The 24,410-nt window shown below is 50.9% G+C and overlaps 1 protein-coding gene across 1 annotated transcript in view; it reads left to right on the plus strand.

Annotated features, from left to right (window-relative positions):
- Positions 1 to 24,410, plus strand: part of edar (ectodysplasin A receptor) — a 136,144-nt gene that overhangs the window by 35,426 nt on the left and 76,308 nt on the right. The window contains exon 2 of the mRNA XM_038819029.1: positions 9,776 to 9,842. Within this exon, the coding sequence (XP_038674957.1) occupies positions 9,792 to 9,842 (51 nt within the window). The 5' untranslated portion in view covers positions 9,776 to 9,791. The remainder of the gene's footprint in view (positions 1 to 9,775; positions 9,843 to 24,410) is intronic.

Raw genomic sequence — 24,410 nt, forward strand, 5'->3', positions numbered from 1 at the left:
CAATAACTGAAGTTCCAGTGGGTTTGGATTTTGGATTGAAGGCAGCATCGATTGAACAGTTTCTCATCTGTTCGATAAAGTATCTCCACACGTGTGGGCAATTTACTGGAAGTCAGGTGCAGCATTACAGCACGGAAGATGGAAAAGAGGGTTGGTCAATGACACCACCTTGCTTCACCCTGGTCTTCGCCGAGATAGGATTTATGGTGATTCCATTGGTGAGGATCACAGCTTACATTTATTGTGGAGTAAGCAGAGGATGGTGACAAATTTTTGAGGACAGTTAAATTTGAGGAGGATGCTGTATAAGCCTTCATGGTTGACAGAGTCAAAGCTTTCCTGAGGTCAAAAAAGGCAATGTACAGCGATCACTGTGGTAGATGGGAGGTCATGCTGTGGGTGCTGTTTTTTGCATTTCTTTTGGATTCGTTGCATCATGAAGATATCTGGGATTCTCCGTTCCTGAGACTAAGGGCTGAATTCTCCAATTTTGTGGCTAAGTGCCAATGCCGGCGTGAGATCGTTTTACAATGCCAAAATCGCCGCCGAACCCTCACTGATTCCGGAGACCGGTGAAGGTAAAACCCCCAGCTCACACCAAAAACGGCCGGAGAATGGCCGGGTCCGTGGCCGTGCATGTGCACAGTGATGACCTGCAGCGGTCGCTCTGTATAACATGGCACCGGCCGCTCGCGGACCCGGCCTGTCAGATGGTGTCCCCCTGGAACCCCCTCGCCACACTCCGACCATCCCCCACCAGTTCCCCCAGCCCTCACCGAAGCCATACCCACCCCCCGGCCAGCAGCACGCCCCCCCCTCCACCCCGACCGTGGCGATGCTGGACACAATCCGCAGCTGCCACGCGAGGTTCACGAAAACTGACAGCACAAGTGAACCGCGCCGTCATGAACTCGGCCCATTGGGGGCAGAGCATCGGGGGAGTGCCTTCAGGTGACATCCTGAGGCCGTCCAACGGCATGCAGCGGACTCCCCGATGATGCCATTTTGTAGGGGGCGGAGCATCTGAAAACAGGCCCCGCCCATCCCCGATTCAGTCATAAAAGGGATTCTCCGCCCGATTGCCGATTACGATATCGGCATCGGGCAATGGAGAATCCCGCCCTAAGTATTGACACTGGTGCAAGTTTCATGGACTTCCAGGTCAGCAAACAGACACTGCACCTGCTCTGATTCAGCTACTATTAAGAGGCTAGCACCGGCACCATGTGGAACATGACTGATTCCAATGAGAAACAGTTCAGGATTCGCCGGGTCCAAGATTGACACTCAGGAGGCTGACAAGCTGTAGCCACATATGCATACTGCACTCCCCACACACACCGATGGTCCACTCCCTGTGCTCCATAGCCATCAGCATGCAGACTCTGGCCGAGACCAGAGCGGGTCTCCAGGACTAGCAGCGCCAAGTCGCGGGGAAGCCCCAGGCGATAGCTCCGCTCATACCCCCATCGCATGGAGTAGCCCAGGGGCCATTGGGCACGCCAAGGCCCATGCCGGTGAATCCTGCAGAGGAGATGGTGGAACATCGCACCTCAGACTCTCCCACTCCTGTCCCTGGCACATCTGGTGGACAGCGGGAAGAACAGCGTGGCACCACACCATCTGGCACACCCGAGCAGCAGCCAGGCCCATCCAGGCCAGGTCGCCCCAGAAGACAGATATCAACGGGAACCCAGATCGCAGGGAGGGAATCACAGCAGGCTGCCTTCACTCCTGCCGTACCATCTGGGGATCCACCTAGACATAGCATTAGGGCCCGTAAGGCCGGAAAGTTAGACACCAGATAAATTGACAGAGGTGCAGGGCACAGTAGGGTGACAGGAGCTAAGGCACAAATCGGTATATATGTTGTCACATTAAACACCTGTTCACACTGTTACAACCTGCCTCGGTGCTCTGTCAGAGGAGTGTGAGGGGTGGGCTGGTCTGGCCTGACCAGGGAGAGGGTGCGGGGGGAGGGGAGTGGGCCTGTGCCCCTCCAGCTCCCCCCTCCCCCCCTCCAAGACAGTCCCCACCACCGTCACGGCAGGGATTCGGTGGGACGGTGTGATGGAATGGCCAGCACACATGCAGGGATCACCCAGGTGAATGGTGGGAAGTGCTACAGGAGTCAGATGTTGTCAAACGATGCGGAGCACCAGAGCTCATTGCAGAGCGTGTCATCATCATTCTCCATCCCATGGACCAGACCTGCTGTTACTGCCAATCCAGGGCCCACACTCTCTAGTGCGGCAGGTATATGTCACTGAGGGGGATGCAGGCGGTGGGATGGCGGGGTTGGGGGGGGGGGGGGAGTGCATGGGTGGGATGCAGTGTCTGTGCCCCTGGCCAGTCCCCCCCCCCCCCTCCCGAGTCGGTGAGCCTGGAGGATATCAGAGCATCCCATGCACGTTGTACACATCGTACAGCCTCCACAATCTGCCTGGGCCCCATGTCCTCTGCACCCTCCCCCTTCCCTGCATCCTCCTCATTGGACAAGGTCTGGCCTTCATACTCCTTCAGCACATCGCCCTTCTGCTGTGCGATGCTGTGGAGGACACAGCAGGCCGCCACGATGCAAGCGACCCTCTCAGCCTCATACTGGAGGACTTCTCCAGAGTGGTCCTGAAACCTGAACTGCACCTTCACGAAACCGAAGCACCACTGGAGCAGGCCTCTGGTCATTGCATGGCCGTCATTATAGCGGGTCTCGGTGTCAGTCTGTGGCCTTCGGAGAGGTGCCATCAGCCACGGCCGCAGTGGATAACCCCTGTTGCCCAGGAGCCAACTAGCCAGGATGGAGGGGCCTCGAACATGCTAGGAATCGTCAAGTGTGCCAGGATGAAGGCATCATGCACACTGCCCTGGTATCGGGCACAGACATGCATGATGCGCAGCTCATAGTCACATATCAGCTGCATGTTCATCGAGTGGAACACCTTTCAGTTTGTGTACAGTGGTCCGTCATCTTCAGTTGCTCTTAGGGGGATGTGCATCACGTTGATCACCCCCTGGACTCAGGGCATCCCGTCGATGGCAGCAAACCCCGCTGTTCAGACATCCTGGTGGACTCGGTCCACATTGAAGTGGATGTATTGAGCCGCCTGGGCATACAAAGAACAAGAACAAAGAAAATTACAGCACAGGAACAGGCCCTTCGGCCCTCCCAGCCTGCGACGATCCAGATCCTTTATCTAAACCTGTCTCCTATTTTCCAAGGTCTACTTCCCTCTGTTCCCGCTCGTTCTATGCCTGTCTAGATGCCTCTTAAATTATGCTATCGTGCCCGCCTCTACCACCTCCGCTGGTAAAGCGTTCCAGGCACCCACCACCCTCTGCGTAAAAAACTTTCCACACACATCTCCCTTAAACTTTCCCCCTCTCACCTTGAAATCGTGACCCCTTGTAATTGACACCCCCAATCTTGGAAAAAGCTTGTTGCTATCCACCCTGTCCATACCTCTCATAATTTTGTAGACCTCAATCAGGTCCCCACTCAACCTCCGTCTTTCCAACGTAAACAATCCTAATCTACTCAACCTTTCTTCATAGCTAGCACCCTCCATACCAGGCAACATCCTGGTGAACCTCCTCTGCACCCTCTCCAAAGCATCCACATCCTTCTGGTAATGTGGCGACCAGAACTGCACGCAGTATTCCAAATGTGGCCTAACCAAAGTCCTATACAGGGCCTCCGTGACTGTGCGAATGCACCTGTGCACCGAGGTCTGTGAGATCCTGCACAGGTCCTCACTCGGTGCCTGGAAGGATCCCTTAGCGTAAAAGCTCAGGGCGATCATCACTTTGAAAGCCACCAGGAGTGGGTGTCCTCCCCCATTCCCCCCACGGTGTCAGGTGCACCATAATCTGGTAGATATGTTGCACTGTCTGCCTGCTCAGCCGGAGTCTTCGACGACATGCCCGGTCCGGCATGTCCTCGAATGACAGGTGCTGCCGGTATACAAATGGCCTCATACTGAGCCTCCTTGGCACCTCCTCCTCCTCCTCGGCCTGTTGGGTGGTCGGCTCACCAACCTGGGCGGCTGCCACTTGTTCCTCTGGGAAGTCTCCACAGCTGCAGCTTCCTCGTCCTCCTCGAGCAGCTCCAGCTCGTACAGCCACAGGGCAGCCCCCAGGGCTGCGGCGACTAGGAGGAAGGCCATCATTACTGGTTGAAGACCAGTATCTGTTATCTACAGGAGGTGAAAGGTTGACAATTTAGCATGGTGCGTACACCCGTACCCAACCATGTCCACCGGTCTATACGGTGGCCCCGGTTGGCACTGCAGGCTCTGCCCTCACATGCCTCCCCCCCACCATCTCCGCACCAGCCCCCGTAGAGGTTATAGTGGCCGCTACCTATGAGTGGGCTGTGTGATGCCCTGCCAGTGGATGCCAGATGGTAGGTTGGTGGAGGGTATGGCAGAGGTGGGGTGCGGGGGTGGGAGCACCCATATAGCCGGTGTCAGTCTGCAGAACCATGGGCCAAGGTGGGTGGTCAGCCAGGTGCAGAGCAAGATGGTTGCCTTGCAGGCCATGACAATGGCGGTCCGTGCCTGGACACCGCCCCAATCTGTGGGGATCACCCTGGGCATTCGGCCCATTCCTTGGTCACCCCCTACCCCACCCCAGCTCACAGTCTTGCCTCTCTGTTGTGGTCATATGTGCATACCTGTGTATAAATGTACATAACTGTATATAACTGTCCAGATGTAAAAGTTGTTCAGTGCATGTAATCATAGGTATGACCTCCTGCCAGTGGGTGGCGCCAGACATGCATCTGATGTGACTTGGCATTTGGTAGCAGGATGATAGTAGAATGGTCACACTTGCAGTAGCTCTCCAGGAGCTTGAATAACTGCGTTTGTACATAGATTTGTTAGTTACCTACCAACGTGTTTAGTAATAAATCATTGTTCTGGTTGAACACGCATATGTTCTGTCCATGTCTTCATGATCAGGGGAGCCACAGAACACAACATGGTATCAGGAGTGCTAATTAACAGAAGGTAACTGCAGACAAGATGGGACAAACTACGCCGAAGAATGAGCAAATCTGAACAAATAACTTCTCCGCAACCTGGTGAACTACGGATTTGCGACTCAACGCAACACAAGACGGTGAAGTGTGAGATAGACATAGAACATAGTGCAGAAGGAGGCCATTCGGAAAGAGCACCCCACTTCACATGTTTAATAATATATCATTGTCCTGGGTTGAACACATATACGTTCTGTGCATGGATTCATGATCAGGGGAGCCACAGGACACAACATGTGTCCTACCTCCTCTCTCTCCCTCATCAGCCATGACACCTGTTTCACCATTTTTAAAGGCACAAATGAACTGCACCTCAGGGAACTTGGCCCTTTAGAGGCAGAGAATGGGCCCCAGAGAACACTGGGTTGGGCCCGCTAATTACATGCAAACAGTTTTTATTATACGTGCGCTCTGGACTGCATTGACGCTGCTGTCGAGGTGACAGAGAATTGAGATTTGGCAGCGTCAAATCGGCCCCTGCCGTGATTTCAACATCAGAACCTATTCTCCGCTCAGTAGAATTTCCCAATTTCGGCGTCAGCCAATGGAGAATCCCACCCTATGTTCCCCCGTTGGAGTTGATTTGCACTTAGTATCCATTAGAATATGAGGCACAGGAAACCAAGTCATCAGCTTAAAGTATAATTGGAGGAAAAGATCTGCGGCACCTGGCCTCATTAAAATACTTAAATGAGCGACAAATCTTCTGGGAGCAGGATGGCCATTTCAGAGACATGGCTAGAGCAGGGACAGGAATGGTTCTGGGGTTTAGATATTTCAGTAAGCTCAGGGAAGGTGGTAAAAGAGGGGAAGGGGTGGCATTGTTAGTCAAGGACAGTATTACGGTGGCAGAAAGGATATTTGATGAGGACTCGTCTACTGAGGTAGTATGGGCTGAGGTTAGAAGTAGGAAAGGAGAGGTCACCCTGTTGGGAGTTTTCTATAGGCCTCCGAAAAGTTCCAGAGATGTAGAGGACAGGATTGCAAAGATGATTCTGGATAGGAGCGAAAGTAACAGGGTAGTTGTTATGGGGGACTATAACTTTCCAAATATTGACTGGAAACGCTATAGATCGAGTACTTTAGATGGGTCCGTTTTTGTCCAATGTGTACAGGAGGGTTTCCTGACACAGTATGTAGATAGGCCAACAAGCGGCAAGGCCACATTGGATTTGGTACTGGGTAATGAACCAGGACAGGGGCTAGATTTGGAGGTAGGTGAGCACTTTGGTGATAGTGACCACAATTCAGTTACGTTTACATTCGCGATGGAAAGGGATAGGTATATACCGCAGGGCAAGAGTTATAGCTGGGGAAAAGGCAATTATGATGCGATGAGGCAAGACTTAGGATGCATAGGATGGGGAAGGAAACTGCAGGGGATTGGCACAATTGAAATGTGGAGCTCGTTCAAGGAACAGCTACTGTGTGTCCTTGATAAGTATGTAGTGTCAGGCAGGGAGGAAGTAGTCGAGCGAGGGAGCCGTAGTTTACTAAAGTATTTGAATCACTTGTCAAGAGGAAGAAGGAGGCTTATGTAAAGATGAGACGTGAAGGTTCAGTTAGGGCGCTTGAGAGTTACAAGTTAACTAGGAAGGGCATAAAGAGAGCTAAGAAGAGCCAGGAGGGGACATGAGAAGTCTTTGGCAGGTAGAATCAAGGATCACCCTAAAGCTTTCTATAGGTATGTCAGGAATAAAAGAATGACTAGGGCAAGAGTAGGGCCAGTCAAGGACAGTAGTGGGAAGTTGTGCGTGGAGTCTGAGGAGATAGGAGAGGTGCTAAATGAATATTTTTCATCAGTATTCACGCATGAAAAAGACAATATTGTCAAGGAGAATACTGAGATACAGGCTACTAGACTAGAAGGGCTTGAGGTTCATAAGGAGGAGGTGTTAGCAATTCTGGAAAGTGTGAAAATAGATAAGACACCTGGGCCGGATAGGATTTATCCTAGGATTCTCTGGGAAGCTGGGGAGGAGATTGCTGAGCCTTTGGCTTTGATCGTTATGTCATCATTGTCTACAGGAATAGTGCCAGAAGACTGGAGGATAGCAAATGTTGTCCCCTTGTTCAAGAAGGGGAGTAGAGACAACCCTGGTAATTATAGACCAGTGAGCCTTATTTCTGTTGTGGGCAAAGTCTTGGAAAGATTTATAAGAGATAGGATTTATAATCACCAAGAAAGGAATAATTTGATTAGGGATAGTCAACATGATTTTGTGAATGGTAGGTCGTGCCTCACAAACCTTATTGAGTTCTTTGAGAAGGTAACCAAACAGGTGGACGAGGGTAAAACAGTTGATGTGGTATATATGGATTTCAGTAAAGCATTTGATAAGGCTCCCCACGGTAGGCTATTGCAGAAAATACGGAGGCATGGGATTCAGTGTGATTTAGCAGTTTGGATCAGAAATTGGCTAGCTGTAAGAAGACAGAGGGTGGTGGTTGATGGGAAATGTTCAGCCTGGAGTTCAGTTACTTGTGGTGTACCACAAGGATCTGTTTTGTGGCCACTGCTGTTTGTCATTTTTATAAATGACCTGGAGGAGGACGTAGAAGGATGAGTGAGTAAATTTGCAGGTGACACTAAAGTCGGTGGAGTTGTGGACAGTGCGGAAGGATGTTACAGAGGGACATAGATAAGCTGCAGAGCTGGGCTGAGAGGTGGCAAATGGAGCTTAATGCAGAAAAGTGTGAGGTGATTCATTTTGGAAGGAGTAACAGGAAGACAGAGTACTGGGTTAATGGTAAGATTCTTGGTAGTATGGATGAGCAGAGAGTTCTCGGTGTCCATGTACATAGATTCCTGAAAGTTGCCACCCAGGTTGATAGGGTTGGTAAGAAGGCGTATGGTATGTTAGCTTTTATTGGTAGAAGGATTGAGTTTTGGAGCCATGAGGTCATCTTGCAGCTGTACAAAACTCTGGTTCGGCCGCATTTGGAGTATTGTGTGCAGTTCTGGTCGCTGCATTATAGGAAGATTGTGGAAGCATTGGAAAGGGTGCAGAGGAGATTTACCAGGATGTTGCCTGGTATGGAGGGAAGATCTTGTGAGGAAAGGCTGAGGGACTTAAGGCTGTTTTCGTTAGAGAGAAGAAGGTTAAGAGGTGACTTAATCGAGGCATACAAGATGATCAGAGGATTAGATAGGGTGGACAGTGACAGCCTTTTTCCTCGGATGGTGATGGCTAGCACAAGGGGACATAGCTTTAAATTGAGGGGAGATAGATATAGGACAGATGTCAGAGGTAGGTTCTTTACTCAGAGAGTAGTAAGGGCGTGGAATGCCCTGCCTGCAACAGCAGTGGACTCGCCAACATTAACGGCATTTAAAACATATGGATGATAAGGGAATAGTGTAGATGGGCTTTCGAGTGGTTTGATAGGTCGGTGCAACATCGAGGGCCGAAGGGCCTGTACTGCGCTATAATGTTCTAAGTTCTATGTCACCGGCCTCCCAGTTCTGTCTCCATTAAACCACAAGTGGACAGGTTTGGTGCAGCTTGGGTTTGAAATTTTCATATTTTAATATCCTGCCCTACCCAAGTCCACCTATTAATGGGCATTAAAAATTTCCCCCATCATATTCACCATTGTAGATTTTCCTGTTCTGCGCATTTGGAGACGAGCCATTACTAATTGCTTTGGTTTCAGCTAGGGTGGGCTACATGTCAGAACTCGCTGGCTGACATCCTGCTTGTCTTTTGCGAATGGTTAAATTAAGCAATTTCAATATTGCTCCCTTCAGGAAGATGCAGTGACTGGTGGAATAGTTTCCTGCTGCACAGGAAGTTTGAATTGGTTAGTTTAACTGGCTGAAAATAACAAATGCTTTGCCAAGTTTCAGGAAAGAGCAGGTCCTTACCAAAGCGACAGCTGGGAAATATTGAAACCTCAGTATTAACTTCAATTAAAGTTTAATGAAACTATTTTAGGGCAGGAATCATTTGCTGTAAATTGCTTTGACAAGATATTTAGTTTGAAGAGTACACTAACTTACAAGGATCAAAAAGTTCTTCGAATTCTTCCTTGCATTCATCACAATCATTTACCAGTCAGTAAGCAAACAGGAATTGTAGATAGAATATTTTATTATGAATGTTTGCAAAAGGGCTGGAAGAATTATCTGGAAGTGTGATTTTAATTTTATTTACCATTTAATCTATGCAACAGTACCAATCTTCTCTGACTACATAAAAGATGATTTAAAAGGATTTTTTCAAATTCTAATGCTGATTGTAATACAGTACTTGACACCTCAAGTGCATCATATTTTGCAAATTGTTGAAATAGAATTTGAGAGGGAAACACAATACTTTTTCTTAAATTGACCTCGTCATGAATTGAAAAATACATTCCAATAAGTTTCAAAACATTTTCCTATTATTCTCTTTCTGTGCAACCTGCTCAGTGGCCATAGAATAAAATAATGTAGGGTAGCACGATGATGCAGTGGCTAGCACTGCTGCCTCACTGCGCCGAGGTCCCAGGTTCAATCCCGGCTCTGGGTCACTGTCCATGTGGGGTTTGAACATTCTCCCCGTGTTTGCGTGGGTTTCGCCCCCACAGCCCAAAGACGTGCAGGCTAGGCGGATTAGCTATGTTAAATTGCCCTTTAATTGGAAAAAATGAATTGGGTACTCTAAATTTTTTAAAAATGAATTAAATAATGTACAAAGTATAACGAGTTTGAAGTGATGCTCTTATTCATATATTTTGGTTGTGTTACAGGTGAACAAATAGAAAGATGTCACATCACAAGACACTCTGGTGGACCCATGTGTTTCCTTTTGTATTAGTAAGTATGGAAGCTAAATTTAGGTTCCTTGGAGAATGACATTTGGCTGGAATCCAATAATTTTGTGACCATGTATTTTGTGTCCTTGACTTCCTTGACTTGCTATGAATTCTAGAATTCTATTGTTGTGAATCCAGTCCTGTCACATGGCAGCTGATTAGCTGATCTCTGCAGGACGAACTGGAAATCTGCTGAAATTTTGAAAACTAGGAGTGTTGACAACCTAGCTTGTTGAAGGGGGTTGCGCTACTACCTCTCATAGCCTGTAATGAAAAACACAGCTAAATCATTTTCTCCAAGTTATGTAATGGCAATAAAAAAAATGATTAGAAAGGTAATTATACAAAATACTATTTAGAAAATTTGCTGAAGATGTAATTATTACAAATAGTATGTCTGTGAAGTCCTGTATCTTTCAGTATTATTAAGAAGTGTAGTACTTTTAGCTTGTGTCTGACATGCGATGGAGTAATGAAGAATATGGGGAGAGTGGAACTTGGGGGGGGGGGGGGGGGGGGGGGGGGGGGGGGGTTCTTTTTCTCCGATGTGGAGGGATTTTCTTTTTTTTTCTGTTGGATTGACAAAGTGTAGCAGGGGTGAAGATTTTGTAAGGGCATTGCTGACCCCCCCCCCCTCCCCCCCCCCCCCCCCCCCCACTCCCTCCTGCTGTCTGTGGTTGCGTTTTTTCTTTCTGTTTGTCTTTGGGGGAGGTGACCTGTGGTTCGAGATGAGGCTTTGTTTAGGTGGGGGAGAGGGAGGTCCGTATGGGAGCCTTCTTCACAGAACAAAGATGTGAGGGTGGGGTACTCATTAGGAGGAGCCTTTGGTCAGGAGTTGCCACACTGGCAGGTAACGCTGGTGAACGGAAGTGAGGTGGGGAGGAGGCCGCAAGAGGTGGTTGTGGGGGGTGAGGGGAGATAGTGAAGGGGAAGGAGATGCGATGAGGTGAGGTTGGAGAAGAAACATGGTTGGGGTGGAGAAAGGGGCCATCTTGGATGGGCCAGGCACAGGATGTAATTAACGGGGCTTGAGCCAATAGGGGAGCTAGGATAGTAGAGGGGAATAGAGGTGTAAGGCTGATAACATGGAAAGTGCGATGGCTCAATGGACCATTGAAAAGATCTCGGGTCTTTGCACACCTAAGGAGTTTAAAAGCGGAGGTGGTCTTTCTGCTGGAGAAGCAACTCTACGTGAAGGACCAGGTTAGGCTAAGAAAGGGATGAGTGGGTTAGGTTTTCTACTCGGAGTTTGATTCAAAGTCTCAGGGGGGTGGCTATTTTGATGAGCAAGAAAACGGGGTTTGTGAGCGCGAAGGAAGTGAGGGATCCGGGTGGGAGATCTGTGATTATGAGTGGGGTATTAGTGAGGATACCGATCGTACGGGTCAACGTGTATGTACTGAATTCGGACGATGTAAGTTTATGAGGGGGTTTCAGGCAGCGATACCAGACTTGGCCACGCACCAGTTGGTTATGGGAGGAAATGTTAATTATGTCCTGGAGCTGAGGGTAGATTGAGCAATCCCCAGTTCAATGGCAAAGGAGCTGGGTGGGTTTAGTGCACCCATGGTGTTTCAAGACCCCATGGGGAAGGGAGTATTCCTTTTCCTCACGTTTATAGGATGTATTCAAAAATCATGGGCGCGATTTTCCGCTGCCCACGACGGGTCGGAGAATGGAGGGAGGGCCTTCCCGACATTGTTCCCGCCCTCCCGCTATTCTCCCCCCCCCCCCCCCCCCCCCCCATGGCCGCCCCACTACACGAATCGCTGCTCGCCGTTTTTTACAGCGAACAGCGATTCTCCCCAGGCCGATGGGCTGAGTTCCCAGGCCTTTACGGCCGTTTTCACGAACGCAATCACACACACCTGCTCTCACCGTTCGTGAAAACGGCCGCAAAGTGCCGTCCCGGACAACCATGGCACCGATTGGCCAAGGATGGCATGGGCCTGCGATCGGTGGGCACCGATCGCGGGCAGCGGGTCCGATACCCGCGCACTATTTGTTCCTCCGCTGCCCCGCAGGATCAGTCCGCGGGGCGGCTGAGGGGCATGACGGCCCGCGCATGCGCAGGTTTGACGCATCTGCGTGATGACGTCATCCGCGCATGTGTGGGTTGGAGCCGTCCAACCCGCGCATGCGTGGCTGACGTCATCGTGCGCGTCAGCCACCGTGACGCTTGGCGCGTGGGCTTAGCGGCGGTCACTAAGCCCGCGATGCCGTGCTTCACGGGGCCGCGTTGCTAGCCCCGCCCAGGGGGAGAATCGGGTCCTGGGAGGGGCGCGGAGGCTGCCGTAAAACACGGCCAGTTTCACGGCAGCCTTTACGACTCGCCGCATTTGCGGAGAATCGCGCCCCATCTTTTTTGTAGTGAGCCGGGAGGTTTTGGTTGGAGTGGATGGAGCAGAGTACGCGGGGATAGTAACCTTGGACCATGCGTCCCATTGGCTGGAGATTCGGCTTAGATTGGGATGGGAGCAGAGGCGGTGTGGAGGCTCAATTCGGGGTTGTTGGCAGATAGAGGGTTTTGCAATAAAGTGTGGTCACTGATTAAAGATTATGTTGAATTGAACCAAAACAGGAGGTCTCGGTGGCCACTTTTTGGGAAGCACTAAAAGCGGTGGTCCGAGAGGAAATTATCTCGCTCAAAGCACATGTGGATAGGGAAAGGAGGGAGGAATATTAATGGCTATTGAATGAGATAATTGATGTAGACAGGGAGCACTTGAGGGCATCCACCACGGAGGGATTGGCAAAGAGGAAAATTATGCAGGGGCAATTCAATATGTTGACGACAGAGAAGGCAGTTTGACAGCTGCGTAGGGCAAGGGGGTAAGGGGGTGCAGTATGAATATGGGGAGAAGGCGAGTCGAAGGCATCAGCCATGTCCAGGGAAATATTGAAGATACGGACCGGGGCAGGGGTTGTGGTGTCTGAGCTTGGTAAGGTAAAAGAGGCGGTTAGGGATTTTATAAGGAACTGTACAGGGCATACCGGGGGGGGGGGGGGGGGGGGGTTAAGAGGGGGACATGGGACAGTTTTTAGATGAACTGGGTTTCCACAGTTGGAGGAACAGAAGAGGCAGGCACTGGAGGAGCCCTTGGGTCTGAGGGAGGTATTGGGCAGTGTAAGGGTGATGAAGTCGGGGAAGGCCCCGGGGGCCCGATGGCTACCAGGCAGCTCATGGCTACCCAGCGGAATTCTATAAGAAGTTTGCTGCATTGATATGCCTATGAATAGTACCGTATACAGTTAGCAATGCGACCTCCAAACCAGCTGGTGGCGTTTGACATTGGTCACGTGACGTGGGACACTCGCCATTTGGTAGTAAAATGTACAACAGGACAGTGACACATAGGGTGGTTCCAGGAGAGTTCACGGAACTCAAGTAGTGTGGTAGTCACCACTGCTGTATTATATACTGCATACGAGGATATTGCGGTAAGGCCCCTGTACAACAGGTACGGGGGTAGATCCCTGCCTGCTGGCTCCGCCCAGTAGGCAGAGTATAAATGTGTGGGCTCTCCGAGCTGCAGCCATTTTGGCAGCAGCTGCGGGAGGCGACACATCTCTGCGTAATAAAGCCTCGATTACTCTCAACTCTCATCTCATCATAATTGATAGTGCATCAATTTATTATGCAGAGATTTTAAAACAATGGATTTCCGCATCAAGCCTGATCACCTGCAGCTGCACCCTCAAGCAAACAACGCCAAGACAGCCTTCGCACATTGGCTAGCTTGCTTCGAGGCATACATAGGATCTGCGACTGAACCACCCTCAGAGGCACAGAAGCTGCAGATCCTCTACACGCGGCTGAGCTCGGACATCTTCCCCCTCATCCGGGACGCGCCGACATACGCTGAGGCGATGGCGCTACTGAAGGAGAACTACACGCAGCAGACAAACAGGATCTACGCCAGGCACCTCCTCTTTACGTGGCATCAACTCCCCAGTGAATCTGTGGAGGATTTCTGCCGCACCCTGCAACTCCTAGTGAGAGATTGCCAGGCCGTTTCGGCCGCTGAACGTTCGTATTTGCTACTTAAAATAAGCGTTCATTACAGGCATAGAGTCGGACTACATCCGCCAGCGACTCTTAGAAGGGGCTACCCTCGACCACGCGGTGACCAAGAAACTAGTGCTCATGCTCATGGTTGCCTCACGCAATATTCAAGCGTATGCCCCCGACCACGTGACCCACCCCTCCTGGTCATCGTGGACCCTGCCAGCAAACACCCTACCGTGCACCCCGTCAGCGACCTCCCCCAGCTAACCCCAGGCCTGCGCTGCGCGGCAACCACACAACCCCGGGGGACCCAAGTGCTACTTCTGCGGATAGTCAAAGCACCCCCGACAACGCTGCCCAGCACGGAGCGCGCTCTGCAAGGTCTGCGGTAAGAAAGGACATTTTGCTGCTGTGTGCCAGGCCCGCTCGGTCGGCGCTGTTGCCCCGGCGCCGCCCCATGTGCGACCCGCAGGCGCTGCCATCTTCCTCGCCGCAGACCTCATGCGGCCCATGGGCACCGCCATCTTCCTCGCCTCAGATCATGTGCGGCCCGTGGGCGCCGCCATCTTCCTTGCCCCAGACCACGTGCGGCCCGTGGGCGCCGCCATCTTGCTCCAATCACAACACGTGTGGCCCGTGGGTGCCGCCATTTTACTCGCCATCTTGCTCACATCACACGTGCAGCCCGTGGGCGCCACCATCTTGCCCGCCTCAGGGCACGTGCAGCCCCTGGGCGCCGCCACCTTTCCCGCCTCAGGATCCCTGCTCATCGAGCACCTCATCGGGCCACTCATCGCCTGCAACCGCCGCCGGCCAGCCACGCCTGGCCTCCGTCACGATCGACCAGACACGACCGCACAACCTCGCGACCGCGTCGATGAAGGTGAAGATCGATGGGCACAAGGTTTTATGCCTTCTGAACTCCGGGAGCACTGAGCGCTTCATCCACCCCGATACGGTAAGGCGCTGCTCCCTCACGGTCCACCCCACCAACCAGAGAATCTCCCTGGCCTCCGGGTCCCACTCTGTGGCGATCCGGGGGTACTGCACCGCCACCCTCACTGTCCAGGGCGTAGAGTTCAGCGGCTTCCGCCTCTAGGTCCTCCCCAACCTCTGCGCTGCCCTGCTACTCAGCCTGGACTTCCAGCGCAACCTCCAGAGCCTAACCTTGAAATTTGACGGGCCCCTACCACCCCTTACTGTTTGCGACCTCACGACCCTTAAGGTCGACCCACCTTCCTTGTTTGCAAACCTCACCCCGGATTGCAAACCCATCGCCACCAGGAGCAGACGGTACAGTTCCCAGGACAGGACCTTCATCAGGTCCGAGGTCCAGCGGCTGCTTCGGGAAGGTATTATAAAGAACAGCAACAGCCCCTGGAGAGCCCTAGTGGTAGTGGTAAAAACTAGGGAGAAAAACAGGATGGTCGTTGACTACAGTCAGACCATCAATCGGTCCACGCAGTTTGACGTGTACCCCCTCCCTCGCATATCTGATGTGGTCAATCAGATTGCACAGTACCGGGTCTTCTCGACAGTAGAACTGAAATCTGCCGACCACCAGCTCCCCATTCGTAAGGCGGACCGCCCGTACACCGCATTTGAAGCGGACAGCCGCCTTTACCATTTCCTTAGATTCCCTTCGGCGTCACTAACGGGGTCTCGGTCTTCCAACGGGAGATGGACCGAATGGTTGACCGGTGCGGACTTCGAGCCACTTTCCCGTACCTGGACAACGTTACCATCTGCGGCCATGACCAGCAGGACCACGACGCTAACCTTCCCAAATTCTTCCACACCACCAAACTCCCCAACCTAACCTACATCAAGGAGTTCTGTGTTCAGCACGGACCGATTAGCCATTCTCGGCTATGTGGTCCAGAACAGAGTTCTAGGGCCCGACCCCGATCGCATGCGCCCCCTCATGGAACTCCCCCTCCCCCAGTGCCCCAAGGCCCTCAAACGGTGCTTGGGGTTCTTCTCGTACTACGCCCAGTGGGTCCCAAACTATGCTGACAAGGCCCGCCCACTCATTCACTCCACCGCTTTCCCTCTGATGGCTGAGGTTCACCAGGCCTTCAACCGTATCAAGGCCGACATCGCCACGGCTGCGATGCACGCGGTCGAAGAGATGTTACCATTCCAAGTCGAGAGCGATGCATCAGTCGTCGCTCTGGCCGCCACCCTCAACTAGGCAGGCAGGCCCGTGGCATTCTTTTCCCGCACCTTCCATGGCTCCAAAATTCAGCATTCCTCTGTCGAAAAGGAGGCCCAAGCCGTTGTGGAAGCTGTGCGACATTGGAGGCATTCCCCGGCTGGCAGGAGATTCACTCTCCTCACTGACCAACGGTCGTTTGCCTTCATGTTTAACAACACACAGCTGGGTAAGATCAAAAATGATAAAATCTTGAGGTGGAGGATCGAGCTCTGCACCTACAATTACGAGATTTTGTATCGCCCTGGGAAGCTCAACGAGCCCCCCGATGCCCTATCCCGAGGTACATGTGCCAGCGCACAATTGAACCGACTCCGGACCCTGCACGACGATCTCTGTCACCGAGGGGTCACCAGGTTTTTCACTTCTTAAAGGCCCGCAATCTGCCCTACTCCAGTGAGGAAGTCAGGGCTATCACCAGAGACTGCACTTCTACCGGCCAGACCTGGTGAAGGTCTCCCGCCTCTTTGAACGCCTCAGCATGGACTTCAAAGGGCCCCTCTCCTCCACTGACCGCAACACGTATTTTCTCAGTGTGGTCGACGAGTACTCGAGATTCCCCTTAGCCATCCCATGCCCCAATATGACGTCTGCCACCGTCATCAAAGCTCTTAACACCATCTTCGCTCTGTTCGGTTTCCCCGCCTACGTCCACAGCGACCGGGGATCCTCATTTATGAGCGATGAGCTGCGCCAGTATCTGCTCAACAGGGGCATTGCCTCGCGCAGGACGACCAGCTATAACCCCCGGGGAAACGGGCAGGTGGAGCGGGAGAATGGGACGGCCTGGAAGGCCGTCCAGCTGGCCCCATGGTCCAGAAATCTCCCATTCTCCAGCTGGCAGGATGTCCTCCCCAACACCCTTCATTCCATTCGGTCGCTCCTGTGTACTGCGACTAATGAATCTCCCCATGAACGTCTCTTTGTCTTCCCTAGGAAGTCCACCTCCGGGGTTTCGCTCCCAACATGGCTGGCAGCTCCACGACCCTTTCTCCTCCGTAAGCACGTGCGGCTACACAAGGTGGACCCGTTAGTTGAGAGGGTACAGCTTCTCCACCCGAACCCGCAGTACGCCTACGTAGCGTACCCCAACGGCCGGCAACACATAGTCTCCCTTCGGGACCTGGCACCAGCTGGGTCCCCGCACACCCTCCCCCCCCCCCGCCCCGACACCACCCTCCCTCCCCCCCCGGCACACCCCGCCACAGCCCCCGCTGCAGGATGATCCACACTCCCCTTGGCCCCACCCGTGGATGAAGATAAGGTCAACACGCTCCCGGAGTCACCGACGACGGAGTCATCAACACCACAACTGCGACGCTCGCAACGGCGGGTCAAGGCGCCCAACTGTCTAAATTTGTAGACTCTTTCTAAATTTTTTTAACAACCAGTATGTAAATAGTTTCCAGAACCCCCGCTGGACTCTTTTTTAACAGGGGGTGAATGTGGTAGTCACCACTGTTGTATTATATACTGCATACGAGGGTAATACGGTAAGGCTCCTGTACAGGGCCCCTGTACAGGTACGGGGTTAGCTCCCTGCCTGCTGGCTCCGCCCAGTAGGTGGAGTATAAATGTGTGCGCTCTCCGAGCTGCAGCTATTTTGGCAGCAGCTGCGGAGGCTCCACATGCAGGGCAGCATGGTAGCATTGTGGATAGCACAATCGCTTCACAGCTCCAGGGTCCCAGGTTCGATTCCGGCTTGGGTCACTGTCTGTGTGGAGTCTGCACATCCTCCCCGTGTGTGCGTGGGTTTCCTCCGGGTGCTCCGGTTTCCTCCCACAGTCCAAAGATGTGCAGGTTAGGTGGATTGGCCATGATAAATTGCCCTTAGTGTCCAAAATTGCCCTTAGTGTTGGGTGGGGTTACTGGGATATGGGGATAGGGTGGAGGTGTTAACCTTTCGTTGGGTGCTCTTTCCAGGAGCCGGTGCAGACTCGATGGGCCGAATGGCCTCCTTCTGCACTGTAAATTCTATGAAGAAAAATGTAAATTCTATGAAAATCTCTGCTTAATAAAGCCTCGATTCCTCTCTACTCTCGTCTCGTCGTAATTGATAGTGCATCAAGTAGTAACCTTGTGTGTATAGTATTCTGTATGTTATCCTCCAATGTGTTCATCAATTAATCATTGTTCTAGTTAAGTCACCAGCAGTTCTGTGTGCGTCATTGCAACGGCAAGGTCACAGAACACAACATGGTTCCAGAAGTGTTGAACATTTAAACGTAACAGCAGAAAAGACGAGGCAAAACCAGCAGAAGACCAAAAACAGAGAAGATTCTTTCACTGACCTGGTGAACTACGGACATTGGCGATTCAACGCAACAATCGATGGTGAAGTTCGAGATGGAAGGTTTAAAGGCATCATACCAGCTTCCAGTCTCGGGCATCATGAACGAAAACTGGTGCGTTTTCAAACAGCAGTTTAAGCTCTATCTTTCAGCCCTTGGCCTTCAGGCACAGCCTGATGAGAGGCTCATTGCTTTGCTGCTCACGGTGGCAGGTCCACAAGCAATTGAAATCTACAGTACCTTCGCTTTTGATAGCGAGGAGTAAAGCAAGAGCTACGATGAGGTGATAAAAGCACTTTGATTGGCATTGCTCGCTGCTGACTTTGAAGTTGGTCACCTCCTGTGTGAACACATAATTCCATGTGCAATGACGTACTTTACAGGAGAAGTCTTTGCAGATTATACTGACTCCGATGATGAGTACTATGATGATATTTACAAAGACCATGAATACGATGAAGAAAGTAAAGGTTCGGAGGAGGACGCCGATGAAATGCTATTAAGAACATTTCGCAGGAGTGACGGCAAACTCAGTGAAGGAGCCTGTGGAGCGCTACTCTGGTGGTTTGCCGGGAATGGCGAGGTGGTCACAAGGGACGCCCAACCTGCGCATGATTATCTCAAACTTTGTATGGGCAGGTACGGTGCCAAGGGTTAAGAAGACCCTGTTACAGAGGCAGAAGGGAGGGTTAACGTTGCCGAACCTGCCACATTTTTACTGGGCGGTGAACGTGGAGAAGGTAAGGTGGTGGTGGGAGGAGAGGGGGCAGAATGGGTTAGGATGGAGGAAGAATCCTGTCGGGGGTCCAGCTTTAGGGCTATGGTGACAGCGGCATTGCCAATGGCGCCAAGGAAATACGTGGAGAGCCTGGTGGTGCAGTCCACAGTAAAGGTCTAGAACCAGCTGAGGAGCCATTTCAGGATAGATGGGATGTCGATGCTGGCGCCTCTGTGTGAAAACCATGGTTTTGAGCCGGGGGATATTGATGGTATGTATAGAAAGTGGAGAGAAGTGGGGCTGGTTAATGTGAGGCATCTGTACCTGAAATAGTGCTTTGCCAGTATTTAGGAACTGAAGGAGAGGGTAGAGCTTGTGAGAGGAAGTGAGTTTAGGTACCTGCAGTTAAGGGACCTCATGCGGAATGTTTGGAAAGAGTTCCCCAGGTTGCTGAGGTACACCCTGTTGGAGCGTCTGCTGTTTCCGGATGTGGAAGTGGAGGGCAGGATCGGTAACATATATGGGTGGTTGGGAGAGCAAGGAGGTGAGCAGGTGGTGAAGATTGAGGAGAAGTGGAAGGGGGTGCCGGGAGGGGAAATAAACTGGGGAGTATGGAGTGAGCCACTACAAAGGGTAAATGAGACCTCTCTTGTTCACAAGGGTGAGCCTGATACAGTTCAAGGTGGTACACAGGGCACATATGATGCAGGCAAGAATGAGTGAGTTCTTCCAGGGAGTGGCAGACGAGTGTGAGTAGTGTGGGCGGAGACCAACGAATCACGCACATATATTCTGGGGCTGCGAAAAGTTGGAGAGATACTGGGCGGGAATGTTTGCGGCGCTAACAAGGGTAGCGAGGGAGGAGGTTGAGCCTTTGGTGGCGATAGCTGAGATATTGGAGAAGCCGGAGCTAATGGAGGGGAGGAAGGCTGACGATGTGGCCTGCGCCTCTCTGATTGCCTGGTGAAGAATTCTGTTGGAGTGGCGGTCAGTATCGCCACCTGGGGCTGGAAAAGATCAAGAACTAATTAAGGGGTTCAGCTGAGGGCTTCGAGGCAAGGTGGGGGATATTCGTGGCAGTGTTTGAGGAGTTGTTCATCGTGGAGGGGTGAGGGGGGAGGGGTGTGAAAAAGAGAAACATTTGTACAAATTGTATAGTGTGTTGGGGAGGTTGCTCCCCAAATTGTTTATGTTTTGTAACCTTTTATATAAGTTTGGAATAAAATACGTTACAAAAACTGGAATGCTAATAGGGAGAGTGAGGGGAAGATCTTTTTGCTGGTGAGATCATGCAGGAGTTGGCGGCATTGGCAGTGGAGATTTATTTTTTGAATGCAGATGCCAGTGGGTTGAAAAGTGAGGATAAGGGGGACCCTATCCTGGTCTGGATGGGGGGGGGGGGGGGGCGAAAGAGTGAGAACACAGGTGCGGGAGATGGGTCGAACACGGTTGAGAGCTGTCAACTATAGTGGGTGGGAAACACGATTAAGGAAGAAGGAAGACATGTCAGCAGCACTGTTTTGGAAAGTGGCATCATTTTTGCAACGGATGCAATAGAGGCGAAGGAATTGGGATAGAGTCCTTACAGGATGTGGGAGTCTTTATTCTTATACTCGAATCCTTTTATGATAAAGAGAAACATACCATTTGCCTTCATAATTGTTTGTTGCAGCTGCATGTTAGCTCTTCAGTGACTTAAGAACAAGGACATACAAATCTCTTTGGACATCCACACTTCCAAATCTCTCACTCGCTAAGAAATATTCTGTATTTCTGTTTTTGCTAGCAAAGTAGATAACTTCACATTTTCCACATTATATTCCATCTACAATGTTCTTGCCCATTCACTTAGCTTGTTGAAATCCCCTTTAGGCCTCTTCGCATCGTGCTCACAATGCAAAAAAACCACAAAAGTTTGTGTCATCAGCAAACTTGGAAATATTACATTTGGTCCCCACATTCAAATCATTGATACAGGCTGTGAATAGCTGTGGCCCAAGCCCTGATCCTTGTGGTACTTCACTTGTCTCAGCCTGCCAGCCTGAGAATAAACCATTTATCCCTTCTCTCTGTTTCTATCCGTTAACCAAAACTCAATTTGTGCCGGTATATTTCCCCATGCCATGAGCTATAATTTTCATTACTAACCTCCTGTCCTGGATCTTATTGTAAGCCTTCTGAAAGTCCAAATGCACCACATCCACTGGTTCCCCCATATCTATTCTGCGAGTCACACCCTCAAAAAATTCCAACAGTTTTCACAACATGATTTCCTTTTCATAAGTCTAAGTTGACTCTGCCCGATTCTACCATTATTTTCTCAGTGTCCAGTTATCTCATCCTTCATAATAGATTTTCCTGACTACTGTTGTCAGGCTAGCAGGTCTGTAGTTCCCATTTTTCTCTCCTTCTAATCTGCAAGAATCCCAGAATTTGTGGAATTTGGGAAGATAATCACCAATGCATCTGATGTCTCTCCAGCCATCTATATGTGCTTATATTATTATTTCAATAAATGTTCTCCTTACCCCAACTGAAATTTCCGTAAAGATAAATATTGAATACTCACCAGTCAAACTAGTAGGCTTTACTTCTATTTGTAAACCTTAGAACTACTACTCCTGTTCTTTTAGATGCTGCTGTCTGTCTCCGGGCCCTCCTCTCCCACACTCACTTTCAGGTGCTGCTCTCTCTCTCTGGGCCCTCCTCTCTCCTATTCTTTTAAATGCTGCTGCTTGTCTTGGGTCCTTCTTCCATAGAATTATAGAATCCCTATAGTGCAGAATGTCTTGTTATGCTCTAAGTGTGGCATAAGCGGCTTCCTTGTGGTGCACATGACAAAGGAAGGTTCAGACGTGGAGATAACTTCAACACGTTTATTAAACTATATACACTTCCATTACTCGGGTTCGACACTACTGCTAATCCTACTATAGCTACCCAGACTGATTAACCAGTCTGCTACAATCCACGTGGTGGGAGTGATATTAAATAACCTCTTGGTTATGAACGCCATCAACATCCCTGTGCAACAGGAGCCAAGAAGTGGTCAAATCACTTTGCTGTCTGATTTGGAGTCCCTTCTTTTTCGATGTTTGTGATGGTGATGTTGGATGGCATCTTGTAGCTGATAAGGTGTTGATGTTGAAGAGGTACCATCAACAGTATCATTCGATGTCATGGATGTGCCATATGTTAAAGTTGGATAAGACTGTACATACTGGTTCTGGCCAAATGCTGTGTAGGAAGGGTAATCCTGATGAGAACTGTTGAAGCTTGTCAAATTGGAAACAGAATTGCTACTCGCATAATCATAGATTATCATAGAATTTACAGTGCAGAAGGAGGCCACTCGGCCCATCGAGTCTGCACCGGCTCTTGGAAAGAGCACCCTACCCGAGGTCAACACCACCACCCTATCCCCATAACCCAGTAACCCCACCCAACACTAAGGGCAATTTTGGACACTAAGGGCAATTTATCATGGCCAATCCACCTAACCTGCACATCTTTGGACTGTGGGAGGAAACCTACGCACCCGGAGGAAACCTACGCACACACGGGGAGGATGTGCAGACTCCGCACAGACAGTGACCCAAGCCGAAATCGAACATGGGACCCAGGAGCTGTGAAGCAATTGTGCTATCCACAATGCTACCGTGCTGCCCCGGGTGATGGTGTGAAAGTAGAACCTTGCATCTGATAGGAATATGTTATCTGGCCAAGCTGAGGTGCAGCAAATCCTGGGCTGGAACTAAGGTATCCAGTCTGCAGTGCAGATTGTGCTTGCGGTAGTCCTCCTTCGGTCTTGATTCCATTAGTGGGCAATCCATAGTGCTGGCTTGTTTGAGAATATGCTGCATAGACTGCTGGCTGCTGCATTCCTGAATACTGGGTTTGTCCAGCATAAGCTGTCATTGACTGCACTGCTGGTGTGGAAAGAATGTGTGGGTTTGGCTTGGAAGGATAGAGCTGTGCTGAATATTGGTGTATTCCTCTTGGACTGTAACCACTACTTGTTATTACTGACCCAGTGTAATTGCCAAGTGATCCATCTCCTGTCATTGTGGCATCTGCTGTCACCCTGAGCTTGCCATCACTGAGGTTGCAGCACTCCCTGTCTGGAGTAAACTCCAGCTTACGTGAATCAGAGTTGGCGTTTGGTTGCTCCCCATCTGGAGTCTAGTCTGTTTCACCTGAGTCAGTGCTGGTTTGTTGATGCTCCCCGTCTGGAGTCTGGTTTGTGTTACCTGAGTCAGTGTTGGTTTGTCGATGCTCCCCGTCTGGAGTCTGGTTTGTGTTACCTGAATCAGTTGTGGTCTGTCGATGCGCCCCGTCCGAGTCTTAGCAGGTTCACTGGAGTCAACTGAGATTTCATGAAGCTGCACGTTTGGAGTCAGAACATGCAGGAATGCATTGACTTGTGGAGAGGTTCGAGCGAATGAGGTTGGATGTAACGTGGCGTCACCGGAGTCACCAGTGGTCTCACAGTGATCGTCAAGTGCCTCTGTACACACTAGCTGTGGTCTGTCACTTTGCACATCTTGCATGGGAAGTGGGATGCTGTCATCACTCGTCTCACATACAGTGGGTAGAGCCTCAGTAGCTGCTTATTGTTCACCTGGATTGGGTAAATTATCAGAGTCTTCATCTGGTGGTGCAAACAATGTGGGTGGACTGTTATTGTCTTGCTGTTGTTCTTCATTTTGGCTTGGACTGTCATCGTCGCTTTGTTCTTCACTGGAGCATGATAGACCGTCATGTGCGCTGGAGCGTGGTGGACTGTCATGGTCTTCTTGTTGTTTACTTGAGCATGGCAGATTTGCATCGTCTGCTGCTAGTTGGTCAGAGGGGGTTACTAGGCCCTCAGGGTCTTGTTCCTGCCAGGACTGCGCGTCGGAGTCTTGCGTTGCTTCCATCATGGAGGCTGTACATGAGCTCGCTGCGGAGGCTTGTGACAGTGGAGTCATGTCTTGTTCGTGCAAGGACTGCGGCGTGGCTTGTGAATGTGGAGTCACTTCTTGTTCATGCAAGGACTGCGGTGTGGAGTCTTGCGTGTCTTCTATCGTGGAGTCGGAAACCCTTAGCGGTGCATGGACCACGCTCTGTGTGGCAGCAGGCCGCTCTCTGTGGGCTTATACCACTCTCTGTCCATTGGTTTCAGGACGCAGCATAATCCTGCACTCACGAGTCGGGGTGTCATAGACGTTGGGCTGCAGATCCTCAAATCCGAAGAATGAATCCGCGTCTGCGTAGGATTCAGTACGGGGGTCGCCATTTTTATGAAAAAACCTCCGTCCGAGTTGTAGTCCTCTAGGACCATATCATCATTGTTT

The sequence above is a fragment of the Scyliorhinus canicula genome, chromosome 14 (assembly GCF_902713615.1).
Source record: "Scyliorhinus canicula chromosome 14, sScyCan1.1, whole genome shotgun sequence".
NCBI lineage: Eukaryota > Metazoa > Chordata > Chondrichthyes > Carcharhiniformes > Scyliorhinidae > Scyliorhinus > Scyliorhinus canicula.